This window comes from Gadus macrocephalus, chromosome 9, assembly GCF_031168955.1.
Source record: "Gadus macrocephalus chromosome 9, ASM3116895v1".
In the NCBI taxonomy this organism is placed as follows: domain Eukaryota; kingdom Metazoa; phylum Chordata; class Actinopteri; order Gadiformes; family Gadidae; genus Gadus; species Gadus macrocephalus.
Genome location: NC_082390.1, coordinates 15,471,673 through 15,492,514, shown reverse-complemented (window position 1 = coordinate 15,492,514; position 20,842 = coordinate 15,471,673). Strand labels below are relative to the sequence as shown.

General features: G+C 40.4%; 4 protein-coding genes across 5 annotated transcripts in view; 1 reads left to right on the top strand and 3 right to left on the bottom strand.

The window, feature by feature from the left end:
* The window catches only part of LOC132464590 (Fanconi anemia group A protein), an 84,510-nt gene that overhangs the window by 33,868 nt on the left and 29,800 nt on the right, over positions 1 to 20,842 (top strand). The window lies entirely within an intron of this gene.
* LOC132464609 (olfactory receptor 52E4-like) lies at positions 2,235 to 3,325 on the bottom strand. Its single transcript, XM_060061081.1, has one exon. It carries the CDS (start codon positions 3,177 to 3,179, stop codon positions 2,259 to 2,261), a length of 921 nt encoding a protein of 306 aa, XP_059917064.1. The 5' UTR covers positions 3,180 to 3,325; the 3' UTR covers positions 2,235 to 2,258.
* On the bottom strand, positions 11,151 to 12,177 carry LOC132464611 (olfactory receptor 52K1-like). The gene has a single exon (XM_060061082.1). The coding sequence runs from the start codon at positions 12,143 to 12,145 to the stop codon at positions 11,225 to 11,227; it is 921 nt and encodes a 306-aa protein (XP_059917065.1). The 5' UTR covers positions 12,146 to 12,177; the 3' UTR covers positions 11,151 to 11,224.
* Positions 17,347 to 18,650, bottom strand: LOC132464607 (olfactory receptor 56A5-like). Its single transcript, XM_060061079.1, has one exon. It carries the CDS (start codon positions 18,451 to 18,453, stop codon positions 17,533 to 17,535), a length of 921 nt encoding a protein of 306 aa, XP_059917062.1. The 5' UTR covers positions 18,454 to 18,650; the 3' UTR covers positions 17,347 to 17,532.

Below are 20,842 nucleotides of genomic sequence, written 5' to 3'. Positions count from 1 at the left end.
AGTAAGCAAAAGAAAACTGATAAAAAGCTAAAAGACTAGTAAGAAAAAGAAAAAGAAAATCACGAAAAAATAATGTTCAGAATGATGTTCCGGTGAGCAGCAGCAGCAGCAGCGTTCAAAAGGCAACAGCGTCCACCAACTGTACGACTCCACGTATAAAACACGTAAAAATAAAGAAAACTGGCACACTTACAATAGCGAAAAGTGACTATATATAACTTGTAAACTTAGCTAAACTACTAAAGACCAAAAAAAAACGACAAAATGTTCAATGCAATCGTGAGAAATATTGAAAATACTGAATAAAAACAAGCCATACAGAGCGGCGTTAGACTCGCCAGCGTCCCCGTTACTAGGCATGTAGAGCTGTTGGTGTTGTTTGTAGGCATCTTTGTGGATAGTGAGACCAGTTGTATTGGTTAGCCGTTTGAGTTGGCGGCCCTTGGATTTGAGGTGATGAAAATGATCAGTGTACCAGGGGGTGGAGTGAGTGAAAGAGACAATCTTAGTTTTGATTTGAGTGAGCTGATTGAGCCAGGAGGAGAGTTTCATTAAATATTGCGACCAGGTCAAAAGGGGAGGCGTTCTTGAAGAGGGCGGAGTCAGGGATGGTGTCGGCCAAGAGGGAGGAAAGAACGGACGGATTGATGGATTTGAGATTCCAGAAAGTTATAGAGCGCTTTTGTTTGACTTGTGGTGTGGGGATGAGAATGTCCATGGTGATAGCCAGGTGGTCAGAGATAGTGACATCGAAGCAGGACAGATTGCTGATTGTGATGCCGGTGATGCAGACAAGGTCCAGTGTGTGTCCTTTTTTATGGATTGGAAAATCAACATGTTGGATGAAGTTGAAGATGTTTATGATGTCCAGAATTTCTTCAGAGGTTTTGGCGACATGTATGTCGACATGTATGTTAAAGTCACAGAGTAGCAGAATGGATGGAGTGATGGCACAGAGTTTCGACAGGTCAGATAAGAAAGCTGAGTTAGGTTTGGGGGGGGGCGATAAATTACTGCAGCAACCAGGGGTCTGGGTCCAGACAGTTTAAAAACAATATGTTCAAATTAGGGGTCGCCGGGAAGGAGATTGTACTTGAAGTGATGCTTTGTCTGAAAAATATGGCTATTCCACCACCAGGACCACGGAGGCGTGGCTTATCAATATATGCATAACCAGGGGGTGTGGTCTGATTTTGTGAAAAATATTTCTGTGTTTTTTGCCATGTCTCAGTTATGCAGAGAGTCCAGATTATTGTCAGTAATGAATTCACTTAGTATGAGGCCCTTGCTGGTGAATTTTAAAAGTCCCAACAAAATAAAAAATATTGAAACTTCCCAGTAGAAATGTGAGGATTTTTCCAACCTTTATCTGTTGGGCACATGTGACAACAAGGCCCGTAATTAACAGACCTCTCGGAATTACTCCTAGGAATTGCACTAAAGTTAACCTATCACTAAAGGTACTCACAGCTCAAAGTAGGACTTGGGAGGGAGTTACCAACGCTCCTTTACCTTATGTTAGCGAAGAGTAGGATCCAGCTTTTAGGAGTGGAAGACGTTACAATTTTACAACCACATCAGCTGTAAATTAAAAGTTTCAAGACATCATTGTAGTATTTCTAACAAGAAAATATAGGTATATAGCTTTCAAATTCATTAGCTATTGCTTCTCTGAAAAGGTTAAGGCCTATATAAAGAGCTTCACAAGGTGGAGAACCATAAAAAATAATATCACGCCATAGACCCTAAATGTGACGCTCCGCAGTAGTAACGGGAAGAACTTTCTTACAATATCCAGACATGTGTTACTATCATGGCATGTTAGGATGTTTGGTCCTGGCTTTGGTCTCAGAATTGGAGGGGTCGTGCAAGCAAATTAAGTGTGTGATAGGCACAATTCTGTAGGAATTTCAACGATCAATTAATCGATCGTCGATTAATCATGCCCATCCCTAGTTATTATTTTGAGTGACAGTTCAAAAGCATAATCAAAGAAAAATCGAATGCACACAAAGCCCATTGTTTTATTAAACATATACTATGTATATTTGAATGTATATTAAAATATCTGACCTGTAATAAGGATAGTCGATAAGTCTAATAATAAATGACAATTCTTCAAGGTGCTGTGGGTAAGATTTGATAGTTGTTAAGAGAGAGCAAAGAAAAGAGCAAAAGAGAGCTAAACAAAACCACAGAAAAAACTCCCGTCCCGTTCTAATCGTCCTCTTTCTTGTAGCCTGTTGTCTGTCAAATAGTTATTTCAGCTTGAATAGTGCTACAAGACATTGACGTATCACTTGCATTTTAAATCCATAAATAAGAGGATTGAAGAGAGGAGGAATCACAACATACAGGAGAGATACTATAAGACGAACAATATGCGGTATGCCAGAAGGAATACGATTTTGAATGACTTCAAACATTGCAATTATGGTGAAGTTCAGAAATATAACTAGGTGGGGGAGACACGTGTTAAGAGCTCCTGTCCTGAAATCCCTGGAGCTCCTCAGACAAATAGACAATATTCTTGTGTAAGAAAACGCAATAAATATTACATGTGGAAGTATAGAAAGTACCATTACACATAGCCCATATGCATTGCTTACAGTAGAGTCCCCACACCCCGCTTTGACAAGGGAATAGTTATCACAAGTAATTCTCATCAACACAAACTTGCATAGACCTATATTAGTTGACAAAATACTAGCTATTCCCATTTTACAACAAGGTAAACAAAAGGCCAAAACCAGAATTAATTTGACAGTTTGTGTCCTAACCAGGGAGTGGTATTGGAGAGGTCTGCAAATGGATACATACCTATCAAAAGCCATCGCTGACAACAGTGTGAATTCGCAAGCACCATACACGTATGCTAAAAAACTCTGTAGCCGGCAGGCAGGACGGGATATAGTTTGGGTTGCCGACAGCAGATCCACAAGAAGTTTGGGATAGACGGTTATGCTTCCAAACAGGGCGTTCATAAGCAAAGCGGCAACAAAAGCATACATGGGTTTGTGAAGGCTTTCATGTACATAGATGACATATAAAACAACGGTATTACTGCAGATAATTAGGATGAAGAGAAGAAAAGTCAATGAGAAATAAAAATATCTATACTTTGAAAGCTGTATATGCCCTCCGAGTATAAGATATGTATTGTTGTAATGAACATCCATTTGGAATCAATGTTCAAGTGCAACTAAAGTGTTGTCCTTCTGTTCTTTTCTTTGCCTCAGTGCAAAAAGGATATCTAAAAAAGAGCTATCGAACTGTTCTAGAAATATGGGTACAGGTTGCTTCTGTTATCAAGCCCTTGAGAGCTTTTACATTTGTCTATGCTTGATTGTCAGATGGTTTGCTTATTTTATTGGATCTCATTATAATCCCTCCTTCATGTCAAGTTTTCCCAAAAGACGATGGACCTCAATCTTGGAGTATAATTTATTCTTGCATCATATATACTCGTATACTACATGTGTACTTGTTTATGCTTTGATATCAGTTTTATTTAAAACTTCTAAAATAATATAAATTATAAGCTATTAGTCAACAAGAAGTAGTATATAGTATTTGCTCAATGATACGCAAATGTTATGTGATAATCTCATATTTGATTCTGTCTTGAGCATACACAAAACACTTGTTGGTTGTAAAAAATAATTTGCAGTTAGAGCCACAAACCTCATGATTTCAAAGGTTGATTTGACCTTGAATGTCAATTATAATATTTTTTTATTGAAGCTTTCCGATGGAAATGTGAGTTGTTGTTTTTTTAAACCTTTTAACTAATTGGCACATTTGAGCAAAGGGCCCATAGCTTTAAAGCCTCTCAGAATAACTACTAGGAATTGCAAAAAGTTAATTTATGACTAAATGTACATGTACAAAAAGCTAATTTTTTATTCTATTACTATGTATCTTTGAATGTGTAAAACCATATCTAACCTGTAATAAGGAACACATATTAGATAAGTGACAATCTCTGCCTGACCAATTTTAAATAAATTAAAATCATTAAAGGTTCCGTCAGTAAGGTTTTAGAGTTGTAAAGAGAGGGCAGAAGAGAGCAAGACTGAAAATAAGCAACCCAAAAGACACCTCTTATTCACTTTATGTTCCTTGACCGTTCCCTAATAAGTATTACCTTGGAGTGGTCGAAAATCTTTTTTTTTTCATACAGCGGCAGACACAAAGAAACTGATATCATCACACAGCATTTCCCTTACTAATAGCTGACAAATGGCTATTGCACATCTAAATAATAACGAAGAAATTCTAGCCAGGAACCTTACCTACAACACTTTGTTGAGTGAGCAAAAATAATCATGAAGAAAAGTATCAAATACCAGAAGCAATGTTCCACATTCCATTTAAACATTTTAGAAATAAGATATAAGTTAAAATTTGTATATCTAATGACAGTATTTGTTAGGTGGATAATATTATATAGATATACTAGTCCATTGTCCAGGGGCGTCGCTACTATTTGAAAACCTTCGGGGCTGTAGCCCAGAAGTTAGAAAACGGGTGTTCTGGGGTTTCTCCCCCGAGAAAATTTGAAAACCGGGCTGATGAACATTAAATTCTAACGTAGTTTGAGAGGTAAAGGAAAGACCAATCGTGATGTCTGACTCACGTCAGGGCAGGCCTACTTAGTGGGTACATTTTTAAGGATAGGAAAGTGCACCACATACACCAGCAGCCAAATTGAGACATTAGAAGAATAGCCTAATATCGTACAACAAGAGATAAAAAGTACAACCTGAAATTCAAGCTGTCGGTTGTCAGTTTGCTGAACAAATTGTTAAACTTCAATAATTGCTTCGTAGTCAACATATCCATTTATTTAAGCTCATCAGCATAACAAAAGAGTATCGCCACACCGGCGGCATAACATGGCACACGCAAAGTACATCCATGGAATCAGCCGTTCAAAGCCAGTCTGCATGAACCGTATGATATGACCAATGGATGGCAGGGGATGCGGACAAGGAATACACCGCAGGGGGGAACATGAGTGACCCTGTTCGCCATAACCTAGCCTGGGTTCTTAAAACGTGGAACAAGCTGGATGCGGAGCGGGTGAAAAACTCCTTAAAAGTGTGTGTCTTTCTGACCAATCGCAGTTCAAGACCCACCTGGGCTGTACCACTTGAGGCCCTGCTCTTTACTCCCCTCTAAACAAAATTGACTTGGTTGCGATGTTGACAGTTTGAGTATTGCGTGTGCTGAGGCTGCGGGAACACAGCTCAGGCTGCCGGACGGCGCTGCAATATTATCCTGCAGTAATCAGCGCAGAAACGTTAACAGCCAAACGAGAATTCTCCAGACTCTCCTGATTATCAGCCACTGTGGCAGGTAGATTTAAAATCTACCAGCCACTCATCTTTTTTACCAGCCACTTTTTATGCACTATAATTCTTTTTTTATCTATGCGTACATTTTAAACAATATAATTGTAACAATAGATAAGAAAAGTGTTTTTCATACACATCATTTTTTCCATCAGAAGTGATTCTTACTGTAAGTAGGTGCTACCAAGGAACTGAGTTGTTAAACTCTTGCCGCATATGATAAACAATACACAGGTATCTGCCATGTTAATGTCAAAGGTGTTACGATGACAAGTTTGGGGATAATGCATCTATACAAAGTATTTTCAATAAAAAACAAATTGACATATTAACAATAAAACAACATGCATGGCTACACCATCATAAGTCAATCTAATTAGTGCCTGAATACAAATGTGTCCACAGACATGGTAACTAACGTATGATAGTAAGCATTATTGGCCCTTAACACTAATATTCAGAAAAAACACTGGCTCAAAAGGCTATTGGCTTAAGCAATACAAGTAGAGGCATATACTTTTACTTTATACCCTGAACTTTTAAACGTTGCAAACGTGCAAAAACATAATTATATATTTATGTGGCATTCAGTCCAATGCTGGAAATATATCTGTGGCATTCAGTAGGCCAATGCTGTGATAAAATATGTAAAGTATGACCAAGTGTTTCTTTCTGTTCAATAGATAGAACGTTATCAATCCCCTGTGGGAGAAATTTGTTAATGTTTGTCCCTATAAAACAATAATGGTAAAAAAGAAAAAATACACAACGGTAACTGCGTAAGTCAAACCGTCCAATCTGAAGGCTCTACTTAACCACGCCCCCTACTCACTTCCACCAATGCAAAGCGAACAGAACTGAGTAGGGGAGGGCGTAGCCTAACTAGTTTGCGAACGACCCAAAGAAACGCAACGCAAATTCAATGAGAACATGCATGAGGCTTTAATAAAATCCCGGACGATTTTTAAATTCCGCCACACATTTTTTAAAAGTGTCTCAAAAAGAGGGCATGTCCGGGCAAAAGACGACGTCTGGTTACCCTACGTACGGGAAACCCATTTGATTCCTACCTGTAACACTGTTTAATAGCGGCCCAAATTGGTGGGCGCTATCCTGGTAATTTCTCTGCTTGAGAAATACGAAGTGTGGCGTGTGAGCGTGTGCATGGGTTGAATTGCGTGTGTCAAACGCCGAATGCGTGAGACTTGAGAGCCCTGTTACTGGTATATTATCCCGGATGCCGGACAGTTGCAGTTCAGCAAAAGAGGCGTAGAAGAAGAAGGGGGCCGGATGTTGACAGTAATGGTTGTGGAACTGCACAGCGCCGTATAGAGTGGCGAAGTCACGCCCGTTCCGGTAGGGCTCATGGGACCTATGAGATCGAAAAATATGAATGGGTGTCAATGGAGAGAAAATAATTATTTTCTGGTCCCGGTCTTTATATGCCCTGGATTACACATATGTTGTTTGTGGATTTAAAGGATAATTTTTCATGCAAAGAGTTCAACCGTTTATTGTGCAATTGTTCAGACAAAGGCTGTAGAGAAAACACAACGAGAAAGACTACACGGCTCGTATGTGACGTCACGCTCCCTGCGACTGGCGTGGAGAAGACCGACAATCTTCCCATCGGCATAACTGAAACTCTGCACGTGCCCCGATTTATAATGGTTTTCACCTCTTTCGATGCTTTTATCCTCCCCTTGGAAAAAGCGGTGAAGTGGGGCAGAGAGATCGCCATCTCTGTGCCGAGTTCCAAGGGCGGGTGTGGTGACGTATATCATATGCGTCGAGAGCAGCGAAGAGCTGTAGTTCACAAAGCGGCCTCACATAAAACCTAAAATTATCAAACTTCTTCACGAACATTTTTAGTTTTCTTTGCATGAAAAATTATCATTTAAATCCACAAACAACATATGTGTAATCCAGGGCATATAAAGACTGGGACCAGAAAATAATTATTTTCTCTCCATTGACACCCATTCATATTTTTCGATCTCATAGGTCCCATGAGCCCTACCGGAAGGGGCGTGACTTCGCCACTCTATAACGAATGTATTAAATATGCAAATTTGATCGGACCTTACTGGAAAGTATTACCCGACACAGTGGCGGGTGAAGTGACACAATTCACATCCCGGGTGTGTGCGTGTGCAGGCGTTATTCCATAGCCTGGTAATGTGTATACATGGATGGTAATATTCATAGTGGTTTAAATAATACATTTGATAATATTTCCCATCTTTGCTGCGCAAGAGTCTTGTTTGAAAGTTCAGTGATTGAAACAAAAAAAAAGCCTGGGTTATTGAAGTTTTAAGGTTAACACTGTCATGCACCCAGCCGATGTCAAGTGGACCGGGTTGAATTCACTGCGGGTCTCTCTTATATCCATCTTACCAAAGATCTTTTATAACTGTCCTTTTCAACACTCTCTGATCTCACTAAAGGCTAGCAGCAAGAAACGGCAATATCGACGAGATGCGCTATGCATAGAGAAGAAATAATACCAAGGTTGAATTTGCAACATTTTGCAACAAATTATTCTAAATCTGCCCATATATGTACACGTCAGATTTTTGCAACATACAGTAGAGATACTATAAGCAATATGACAAGCAATATGCGGTGTAATATATAAGATGTGGAAATATAAAAAGCTGCATTACAGAAAGCCCATATGCTTTGCTTACGGTAGAGTCCCCACAAGTTGCTTTGACAAGCAAATAGTTATCAGAAATAATTCTCGTTAGCACAAACTTGCATAGGCCTCAATTAGCCGCCAAATCAGGCCAAAACCAAAATTTATTTGATCCTGAACATGTTATTTGCCAAAACCCACAGCATACAGGTGTACCTTGAATCTAGATTAGGACATTTATTTTAGATGCAATTTTTTTCATATTTATGGGAATTCTATATTGCTCCCGACAGCAATATTAATAAATCAAATGCTGTGAGGGACCGTGAGACTGTCACAGGCCTGTCATAAACCATGCATTCTTCATTTGGCCCAAATTAAGGGATTGGGCAACCTACCTACCCGTCTACCTACCTTCCCATGCACTCTGCAACTGCACTTATTGCGCATGACAGCTATCTTCCACTTGGCTAAAAGCTAATCACATGATTTTGGTTTTGAAGGGAGGGCTTCAGAGAGAGATCTTATTTTTATGGTTGAGTACTTTGAAAAAAAAGTGTTACTGTGCTGTTAGAAAACACTTAACTCTGGCTAAAGCGCAGTACCGCGGGCACACTGGAACTTGAGGTCAGATGGAGCGAAACGGGCTTGATGAATTTCAGAGTAACTAGTTGACTGTCAATTGCAGCTCTATTGATTTTAATTTAACACAGTCTCGATAATTAGTTTTTGAGCTTCAAAATTGTGATTTTTAAAAACAGAATAAGACATGCATATTTAAAAATATAAAATATATATTTGTTATCACATTTGAGCTGTTTCATTTCCAAATCTCCCCCCCACAAGAGTTCTCCAGGTGAATCTCCCAGGCTTGGCCCCCCCATAATATGCACAGCTTGTATTTTTGCCTCAATGCAGCCACCTTCTGGCAACTCCTGACTGATAGGATTCCTCTCGACACTTCTAAATGTGCTCAGAGCTATGAGGGATCTTAGGATGTGGAAATGTTGATGACTTTCTTTGACTCCCAGAAGTAGGAGGAGGATGCATAGGAAATCTCTCAAAGAGTAAGGTCACTTAGGACCATTGTCGTACTCTGAGGGTGCACTCACACTAGGCCATCTGGCCGTGGCCGTTGGCCGTCGCAACAGTGGCCTGGCCACGGTAGGCTCTTGTACATACGTCATCACGTTGTAACGCGTCATCACCAAGCGTCCGCTGCATGGACCATAATAAAGTCTGCCGCTGTCACGTTAAAATTGTACCGGGGGCGAAAATTGGACCGGCCTACTTCATCAGTTGTCCGTTGCCAGGCAACGGACAACAGATTACATAAGGGGTTGTCCGTTGCCAGGCAGGTTTCAATCACGCTCATGTTGCCGAAGACGAAATAATATAATACAGATAACGGATCGCTAGATAACACTTGTTTTTACTTTATATTTGTGTTGCATTTAATTGTTTAATCGAATTTAGCTAGTAAACTGAGTGTTTAATGTGTATCATAGTCTAGCTAACTTGTGTTAATTTAATTTCCTTAATTAAATTAAGAGAATAGATTATAGGTAATAGATTTAAGCAATAGATCACGACTGTGGTATGTGCTCATTATACCACTGTTGAGGGGTGTTGTTCCGGCGACCCCCTTTTATACAACGGTTACTATTATGGCAATACGAAAGTCAAAGACACACTACATTTAAAAAAAAAAACAAGAAAGTCAAAATAGCTGTTTTATTAAAGAATACAAAAAAGTAGTCCCTCCTGGCTGCCTTCAAAATGCACGACGGTCGCTATGCAACACACTTTAGCGTCCCTCCGAGAGAAGGCTCGGCTAGAGCGGTTCGCCGGCAATTTATCCTATGGAGCAGTTCACTCACCGTGTGCCTAAGCTTTCGTTAGTCTCTCCATCGCCTTGCTCACTCCCGGAGTAACAACATTTACACCCTCTCCATCATTCAACATATTTTTAGGCTTCAGTGAACTGCGCTATTGCTTTAATACAACTACTTTTATACTTTGTAACCGTTTCTACTTCCAGGCGCGGAGTGATATGCAAACTTTCACAAAATAATTGGGCGTCATAGCAGTTATGTATACGCTCATTATACAACAGTTATGAACCAATCAGATCGCTGGATTTAAGCCACCCGTTGTATAAAGATAGATAGATAATAGATAGAAAGATGGGTAGATAGGTGAGCAGGCATTTACTAACTGGTAAATGTTTTTTATTATTATTATTCACGTTATCCCCATAACATTTAGCTATTACTATGTAGGGAAATAGATAAATACAATGCAATACAATATACAAATATAAAGTTAGAAACGCTAATAAATGTAATTTGTAAAATAAGTGTTATCTGTCTTGTCGCGCTCAATGCACGAGTTCACGAATTTTCAAGAACCTTCCACGTCATTCGACGCGATCGTCTGTTGCCAGGCAGGTTTGGAATGGATTACTATGGATGACGTAGACCGGTACAATTTTCGCCCCCGCTACAATTTTAACGTGACACCGCCAGTCAGAGTTTTAACTACAATGGACAACAACACAGAGAACACACCAACAGTTGAACCGCTTGACGCAATGTTTACCGTTTAATGGGAAAGAAGGCTCGTCGCCTTTATTATGTCCGTGGTCGTCGCATGGACTATACGTCATCCAGCTCAGGTTGTGTAGCCGTGCGTGTGCGCGTGTCGGCTCATTAGCATCTGTACCGTAGGGGCCCGTACCGTAGCATACGGTAATAAAAAAATAATAATAAATTGACAAAACATTGATCAGGTCAGCTATGAGGCTGACGGGTGCCTATACAACAGTTTTTTTTTTGCCAGCTAGTTTACTATTTTTTCAAACATCAGATTTATCTCTCAAACAACAGATTTTTCTTTCTTGATCTAATTAATAAAATATTTGTAATTCATTCATATTCGGTCTATAAAACACAATTGTAAGAGAAAATCTGACCTTGGGTGACCTACAACACGTAACAGATTTAGCATTTCTACAAAACTGTATTTAACAACTATTTAACAACTAAATACACTTATATTAACATACACTTTTAGGCAATTGTCCATATAACAGATAGAAATATTATGCAAATGTTTTCAGACCATTATTTTTTTGTTATCGATGAAAAGTGTATATTTTGAAGCCCTCTTGAGTCGTTATTATCAAAAAAATGTTATTTATATATATATATATATATATATAAAGCTGTTATTTCTGCTTGAATAGTGCTACAAGACGTTGATATATCTCTTGCATTTTAAATCCATACATGAGAGGATTGAAGAGAGGAGGAATCATAACATACAGGAGAGATACTATAAGACGAATAATATGCGGTATGCCAGAAGGGATTCTGGTTTGAATGACCTCAAACAAAATGATTATGGTGAAGTTCATCAATATAACAAGATGGGGGAGACACGTGTTAAGAGCTCCTCTCCTGAAATCCCTGGAGCTCCTCAGACAAATTATAAATATTCTTGTGTAAGAAAACAGAATAAATATAAGATGTGGCATTACAGAAAATACCATTACAAAAAATCCATATGCATTAATTATAGAAGAGTCCCCACACCCCGCTTTGACAAGGGAATAGTTATCACAGGTAATTCTCATTAACACAAACTTGCATAGGCCTAAATGAGCCGAATAAATATTGCCAATTCCCAATTTGCAAGTGGGCAAACAAATGGCCAAAACCAAAATTAATTTGACAATTTGTGGCCTAACCAAGGAGTGGTATTGGAGAGGTCTGCATATGGAAACATACCTATCAAAAGCCATCGCTGATAACAGTGTGAATTCGCAAGCAGCGTACAAGTATATTAAAAAGCTCTGTAACCGGCAGGCAGGGAGGGATATTGTTTGGGTTGCTGAAAGTAGATCCACAAGAAGTTTGGGATAGATGGTCATGCTTCCAAACAGGGCGTTCATTAGCAAAGCAGCAACAAAAATATACATGGGTTTGTGAAGGCTTTCATGTACATAGATGACATATAAAACAATAGTATTGCTGCAGATAATTAGAATGAAAAGCAGGAAAGTAATTGAGAAATATATACATCTATATTTTGAAAGCTGTACATGCCCTCCAAGTATAATATATGTAATGTTGTAATGAACATCCATCTGAAATCAAAGTTTGAGTGCAATTAAGGTATTGTCCTTCTGTTCTTTTTCTTTGCCTACATGCACAGAGGATATCTTATACTGTGATAATTGAACTGTTATAGGAATATGGGAAGGTTAATGCTGTAATCGAGCACTTGAGAGCTTTTACAGCGGTCTGTTTTATTGTCTAGGATTGCCCTTTTTATTGTTTCCTCTTTTTCTGCTTGGATCTCATTATAATCCCTCCTTCGTGTCCAGTTTAACCAAACAGGTTTTACCTTTATCCCTGAGGATGAATTAGTATTGCAACATGTATACTCGATGCCTTGGATCATCGTTTATTATCAGGCTTTCTTAAACCAACCAAAATAATACAAATAATAAGCTAGGGGTCTAAGATAAGCAATATGCTATTGCTCAAAGAGACGCCTTGGTGATATGAGTGCATACTATCATCTATACTGAGCATAAACAAAACACATGTTAGTGTTTGAAAATATAAAATCCATATGCCACTAGATCCTAGAACCAAGTTTGTGGATCTACCAAGTTTAAATTGACCTAGACATTTAAAGCATTGTTTTCTGCCTTCACATGACTTGGGGAAATGTGAGTTTTTTTTAGCCTTTTAACTTTTGGGCACATTTAGAACAAAACCTTTCTTCTGACCTATATTAAGCGATCCTCGAAGTGTAGGCCGTTGCATGTTTAAAAGCTAATTGGCTTCGTATTGTCAATTCTAGGTTCTTCCGTTAACATAATGAGGGGTCTCATTCACAGCTATTTCCCAAACATCACAGCATACAGGTGTACCTTAAAGCTAGGTAGGACATTTATTTTGGATAAATAAAATCAAATGCTCTGATAAAAAATAAGAAAAATGTCCAGTATTAGTGGCTTTCGCGGGCCTGTAATGAACTCACGGGAGCTCCAGGGTAACTCCCTCCGTCTGCTTTTCTGCGTATATGCTCTTTCAAATAAAGATCATATATAATATGATATTATTAATACGATAATATCATTATTAGTGATATTATTATTAATATATAATATGAGCGCCAAAAGCTTGTATGTATAGTTCAAAGGTTATTGACCTTTATGTCACGTGTTATGTCGAGCTCAGAGATGCAATGTCTGTGTATGGCTTTGATGAGTCCGAATGATAACAACCAGTAGTAATAATAATAATAATATCAGTCTTGTATAGCGCATTTCTAGGACCCAATGCGCTTCACAAAAGAAAAAATAAAGTAAAAGGGCTCAGAAAAACAAAACAAAACAAAAAAAAAGGATTCATGACAGCTGCCAAATTTGCTGGCCAGCTTTTCCTCAAAGCCCTCCCTTTAGGGTGCACTCACACTAGGCCATCTGGCCGTGGCCGTTTTCACACCTAACTATGCTCAACTGGCCCCATTGTTCTCTGGCCTGCATTCAGACTAGGCTGGCCGTGGCCGTTGGCCGTCGCAACTGTGGCCTGGCCACGGTAGGTTCTTGTACATATGTAATCACGTCGTAACACGTCATCACCAAGCGTCCGCTGCATGGACCATAATAATATAATATTTGTCCCGACACGCCATTGTTCGGTGGTGACCTCGACTTTGCATATGGTCGCTGATTCTCCCAAATACATCGGAATTCTTGTGGGTCTTCTCCAACTGTGCCTGAATAGCATCGTCTGCCCAAATGGCTAACAGACACTCGACTTCTCCATGGGACCAACGTGAACCAACAGTTGAACCGCTTGACGCCATGTTTACAGTTTAATGGGAAAGAAGGCTCGTCGCCTTTATTATGTCCATGGTCGTTGCAAGGACTATACGTCATCCAGCTCAGGTTGCGTAGCCGTGCGTGTGCGCGTGGCGGCTCATCAGCATCTGTACCGTGGCGGCCCGTACCGTAGCAGCACACCTCTCCTAAGTGGCCAAGTTGGCCTGGCCTGCCCTGGCCAGACTGGCCACACTCACACTGGCAGATTTGAGCACGGTTAGGTGTGAAAACGGCCAGATGGCCTTGTGTGAGTGCACCCTTAAAGTGTGGTCCTTTGGAAGCTTCATTTCAAGGGCTACGTAGCCCTACGTCTTGGCCCTAGCCCTTAAAGGTCCCATGACATGCTATTTTATGTATTCTTTAATCTAGGTATTAGTGGGCAACTAACACAGTATTCAAAGACGTTCCCGAAATTCAGCCGTGGTGCAGAGTTACAGCCACTCCGAGCCAGTCGCACATTGAGCTTCCCCAAAATGCGCTGTTTTGGTGTCTGTAGCTATAATGCAAATGAGGAGGAGCGAGGCGGGTCAAGGAGGAGGGTGGGGGAGTGGCCCTGAGCAGCTTGCAGCCACGGTACCATGCGCTCTGTTTACAGTGGATGTATCGCAATGGCGAGGCGCACACAGCCATGAGCCATGTTCTGTAAATATTCTAGAACACAGTCCTGGAGCTCTATATCTAAATATTATCATATAGCCTGCATAGATATCTAAAAGCTGTGTGAGCCGATATTATGAATCTCAAACGGCCGCGTTGGGTTCTCCGACGTTCCTGGTTCTTCAACGTCCACATCAATGTGAAGTAGACTGAACCGCGACAAGGAGGAGAAAGGGATTGTTGCCGGGCAGCGCTTAGGCACCTCCGCCTCTGGCGGTGGTCCCTCAGCGGGGCTCAAGCGGGAGACATTCGCCGCCAACAATCCCTTTCTCCTCCATGTCGTGGTTCATGTTCTTGAGGGATTCAAAGCCAAAGTTCCTTCCCCCCAATTCATTCTCAACCTTGGCTGAGATAACCCCCACACTACGAGTCTCGTTGTAGAAATACCAGAGACGAGAGTCCGACGTGTTATGCGCCATAACACCAAAAGCAGAACGGTTATCCAAATAACAAGGAAGTGTACAACACTTGCGTTTACTTTACAGTCCTGGAGCTCTATATCATATAATACATAGATATCTATATCATATAATACATATTATCACGGCCAAAAGCTGTGTGCGCCTCCAGACGATATTATGAATCACAAACGACTTTGTCGGGTTCTGCGACGTCTCTGGTTCTTCCACTTTCACATCAACCTGAAGTCGACTGAACCGCTCGCTGCCTGCCGCCGGCTGCCCGCTGCCGGGCGATGGTGCCTCGTGGCAACCAGCGGCATGTCGCAGTTCATGTACTTTAGCGAGTCAAAGCCAAAGTTCCTTTCCCCCAATTCCTTCTCAACCATGGCTCAGATAACCCCCACGACAGTGTCGTTGTGGAAATACAAGAGACGTCAAAGAACCGACAAGAAACACTTGCGTTACAGTGTGTGTATTCACACACACACACATGTGGCGCTCGCACGGTCGAGTCTCATTGGCGGGCCAACATCTCTGGGCGGGCCAGGCAGAGTAAGGCGAGGAGCTTAGATGCTTTATGAGTTTATGACGTCCTAAACACAGACATTCCAAATCAGCGTGCTTGAGCCTCCGTTTTTTCAAAGGCGAGCAGAACAGCTAGTGCTCGTTTTACACCAAACGCAAGTTTTAGCCACTGGGGGACCATAGGCAGGCTAGGGGAACTCATATTTATGTTAGAAAACCTCATAAAGTGAGATTTTCATGTCATGGGACCTTTAACCCAAATGAGAATTGGGCCAGCCCTACCCCTACAAAAACAAGGGGGGGGGGGGGGGGGAAGGGGTAAGGGGTGGAAATGGGATTGGGCCTTAATGTGGGAAAAGACTGACTGGCATAAACTAGTAGAGCCAAATGATGCAGTCAAGGAGAAAGCACATTTCCTCATGCTTGGATGGTTTTCCTTTTATCAGTAAGTTCCAAAATTGTCCAGGAGCCCTGGACTTAAGCTCAATATCAGCTTGTATTATCAAAATCGCATCCGCCACTGCAGACTTGCTCAGGTGAAACAGTTCTGCAATTTTTGATGTGATTAAATCAACCTCAACATCTTCCCTAAATGTATAGCACATAAATGAAACGGCTCGAGTTAAGCGAAGTCTTGGAACCGTTGCTCAAAATCTGATGGCCAATTTACATCAATGAAGTTTCAAATTAAATAGGGATGTTAGATAAAAAAATAAATAAAGTTAAATAAAACTTTTTAATATATTTTTCAAGTAGAACATGTGATCTACTTGCACTACCTTTGCGATCGACTGGTCGATCGCGACCGATGTCAAAAATCGTCGTGCAAAATCGCGATTTTATGTATATATTGTAGAGCTGTCAGTTAAACGCGTTATTAACGGCGTTAACGCAAACCAAATTTAACGGCGTTAAATTTTTTATCGCGCGATTAACGTAATTATTTTATTAAAAAAAAAAAAAGAAGCAAAACAAAAACAAAGAAGCAGTAGCCTGACTGCTATTTTCAAATGACATTTGTTCAAAGCAGTCGTTTAATTGCACTATAGGCTCTTTTTTTGTATCGTCCTGTTTTGATCAGTATATGCCAATGTTGTTATCAATAAAAAAATAATTTGCACAAGGCAAGCCGATGCACTTCACCATGTTGATAAGAGAATTAAAATGAGAAGAATTATGGGACAAAAAAATCAAGGGATATTTAGCATAGAAAAAGAATTTGCGATTAATCGCGATTAATAATAGTTAACTATGACATTAATGCGATTAATCACGATTAAATATTTTAATCGCTTGACAGCTCTAATATATTGTATTTATTACTTTTAATTATTAATTATTATCTTTATTAACATGATTTAATTTTACAAATTAATTTATAAAACATATATTGGGTTAGATATGGAGCTGACAGGTGTTGGTTAAACAGTGTTTTTCGCCAGCTAGCTTAGTCTTCTTAAAACATCTGATTTATCTTTCTGGATCTAAGTACAAAATATGTGTGGAAAATGTATTATATCCAGTGAAGATATATAAAAATAAACAACCTTTAAAACACAATTTTAGGAGAAAACAACAACACATAACATATTTGACATCTGTATTTATTTTAACACATCTTCAGAATTTAACGCTTCAATTGACTTACACTTGTAATAATATGCAGTTTATATTTTGTGGGACACTATGAAAAAGTGAAAAGTACATGATTATTTGAATGTTTTGTATCATATCTGACCTGTAAGTAGGAACAAATATAACATAAGTCAAATTCTGTGACAGCCAATATTAAATAAATGACTTTAAAAATAAACAACCCCAAAAATGCCACTCCCTCTCTGCTCCCTCCCACCCTATGAACTTCCACTCACATTATAGCCTGAATTTTACCTTTTTTAAGAGAGCAAACATAATAATAATCAAACAAATAAAACACAAAGCAATTCAGAATCAGAGTTGTCCACATTTCAGATAAAGATGTATCTTATAAATCAAAAGTATTTTTTGTCAGTGGTATCCACTTTGTAGCAGCGTAATGTCAGTCAAATGCTGTTATTTCAGCCTGAATAGTTCTACAAGACATTGAGATATCTCTTGCATTTTAAATCCGTACATGAGAGGATTGAAGAGAGGAGGAATCACAACATACAGGAGAGATACTATAAGACGAACAATATGCGGTATGCCAGAGGGGATACGATTTTGAATGACTTCAAACATAATGATTATGGTAAAGTTCAGAAATATAACAAGGTGGGGGAGACAAGTGTTGAGAGCTCCTCTCCTGAAATCTCTGGAGCTCCTCAGACAAATTATCAATATTCTGGTGTAAGAAAACATAATAAATATCAGATGTGGAAATATAGAAAGTACCATTACAGAAAGTCCATATGCATTGCTTACGGTTGAATCCCCACACCCTGCTTTGACAAGGGAATAGTTATCACAAATAATTCTCGTTAACACAAACTTGCATAGGCCTAAACTAGCTGAATGAATAATGCCAATTCCCATTTTACAAATTGGCCAACAAAAGGCCAAAACCAACATTATTTTGACAATTTGTGGGCTGACAAGGGAGTGGTATTGGAGAGGTCTGCATATGGATACATACCTATCAAAAGCCATCGCTGACAAAAGTGTGAATTCACAAGCAGCATACACGTATATTAAAAAGCTCTGTAACCGGCAGGCAGGACGGGATATAGTTTGGGTTGCTGACAGCAGATCCACAAGGAGTTTGGGATAGACGGTTATGCTTCCAAATAGGGCGTTCATCAGCAAAGCAGCAACAAAAATATACATGGGTTTGTGAAGGCTTTCATGTACATAGATGACATATAAAACAATAGTATTACTGCAGATAATTAGAATGAAGAGCAGGAAAGTAATTGAGAAATATATATATCTATATTTTGAAAGCTGTACATGCCCTCCAAGTATAAGATATGTAATATTGTAATGAACATCCATCTGAAATCAAATTGCAATTAAGGTATTGTCCTTCTGTTCTTCTTCTTTGCCTAAATGCACAGAGGAAATCTTCAACGCTGATAATTGAGCCGTTCTAGGAATATGGGAAGGTTATCGAGCACTTGAGAGCTTTTTCAGCAGTCTGTTTGATGGTCTAGGATTGTTCTTTTTTATTGTTTCCTCCTATTCTCATTGGATCTCATTATAATCCCTCCTTCGTGTCCAGTTTTACCCAAACAGGATGGACTTTTATCCCTGAGGATAAACTTGTATTGCATCATGTATATTCTAATGCAGGGGTGCACACACTTTTTTCGGCTTGCAAGCTACTTTCAAAATTAGCAGGTCAAAACGATATGCCTACATTAAAAATGCATAATTTGGAATCAGGCTTCCAAATGACAATCAGTCATGGTGGAATGGTATTTGATATACTGAAAGGGGACATATTATGAAAACAACACTTTTCCTGGGATTTTGGGTGTTCTGTGATTCTGGTGCTCCCACAAGCATACAAACTTTGAAAAAAGTCTGTACATGATTTTTTGAGTGAGATCTGCATTTCTGAAAGTACCCTGCCTACAGATACCAAACGAGCGAGTCCGTTTCGGTGCCCCCTCCTACGTAGGAAGGGGGCACATTTGAGTATTACCTCCCACTTCCACACCCTCCTCCAATCAGAGCATAGCTAAGATTTGTGGACCATTAAGGTGCGAACACACCAAGCGCGTACCTCGCGTACCATGTACGTGCGTAACGCAGCGAAAATGTTGCTTGACCATTTTGTGTCAAAAATGGTCAGATACGCGCGTATCTGACCATTTAAGGAGTCCGAGGATCAAGGAGTCCGAGGAAGGAAACCCAAACGCCGCCGTGTTTGGATGGATGATAGAGCTTGGATCGGGTTAGATTAAATAATCTCGGATATAAATAACAATAATCGGGTTAAATAACTTCACATGGTGTGTCTGGTGTGTTTCCAGCATTCGTAGTGTTGATCAGCAGAGAAATAGTCCGCCAAGACGTTGAGGTTGCTTAGCAATCAGAGACTCAGTCCATGCAAGTGAACGGAGCGTTCACTCTTCGTCATAACTATCAAACCAAACATCCTTCACATTCACCGAGCGAACATTATGAGAGTAAAATGCACATTTCTCGCTAGAAATGTTTCCATAAACGCATTTAATGGCGTAACTATGTTACTATTTCCACTCAGAATAAAGAAAGTTGCCGGCCGTGGCTGCCATGGACATGGCTGCTCTGGAGTCCGAGGTAGGAAACCCAAACGTCGCCGTGTTTGGGTGATAGAGTTTAGATCGGGTTAGATTAAATAATCTCGGATATAAATAACAATAATCGGGTTAAATAACTTCACATGGTGTGTCTGGTGTGTTTCCAGCATTCGTAGTGTTGATCAGCAGATATATAGTCCGCCAAGACGTTGAGGTTGCCTTAGTAACCAGAGACTCTGTCCATGCAAGTGAACGGAGCGTTCCCTCTTCGTCATAACTATCAAACCAAACATCCTTCACATTCACCGAGCGAACATTATGAAAGTAAAATGCACATTTCTCGCTAGAAATGTTTCCATAAAAGCATTTAATGGCGTAACTATGTTACTATTTCCACACAGAATAAAGAAAGATGTCGGCCGTATGCTTCTGTCCAAGCTCACTACTCTCTGCCAGTGACGTCGGGTCAAGCTCAACGCTGATTGGCTATTGCGGCGCGTATGAGCATAAAAAGTTCAATTTTTTGAACTCCTCGCGTACATGTACGCGCGTATATGTACGCGCGTATATGTGCGCGCGTATATATACGCGCGTATATGTACGCGCCTCATACGCCCCTACAGCGAGTAAAATGTTGCTTGGTACGCATGATACGCTGTACGCACCTCATACGCGCGTACACCAATGCTTCCCTATGGAAAAATTGCCGATTTTATACGCGTGGTACGCAGGTGACGCGTTTGGTGTGGCCGTACCTTTAGACTGGCGCTGGGCGGAGAAGATGTTGGCGCATTTCAGAAGCAGGAGCTCGGCGGCAGTCCGGCAGCTCAGCTCCGGGAATACAATCCCTTTCTATGCCGGAGCTGTCGGACTGCCGCCAGAGCTTCGGCGGCAGCATCGGCAAGGGGATCTTGGCGGCTGTCCGGCAGCTCCGACGGAGAAGGGATTGCACTCCCGGAGCTGAGCTGCTGGGATGCCGCCGAGCTCCCCCCGCCGAAGCTGCCGGACAGCTGCTGAAGCTCCCCCACCGGAGCCGGGAGTACAATCCCCTTCACCTCCATGTCGCGGTTAAAAATGGACTTCAGAGAGTCAAGTCCAAAGTTCCTTTCCCCCAATTCTTCTCAACCATGGCCGTGATAACCCACTACGAGTCTTTA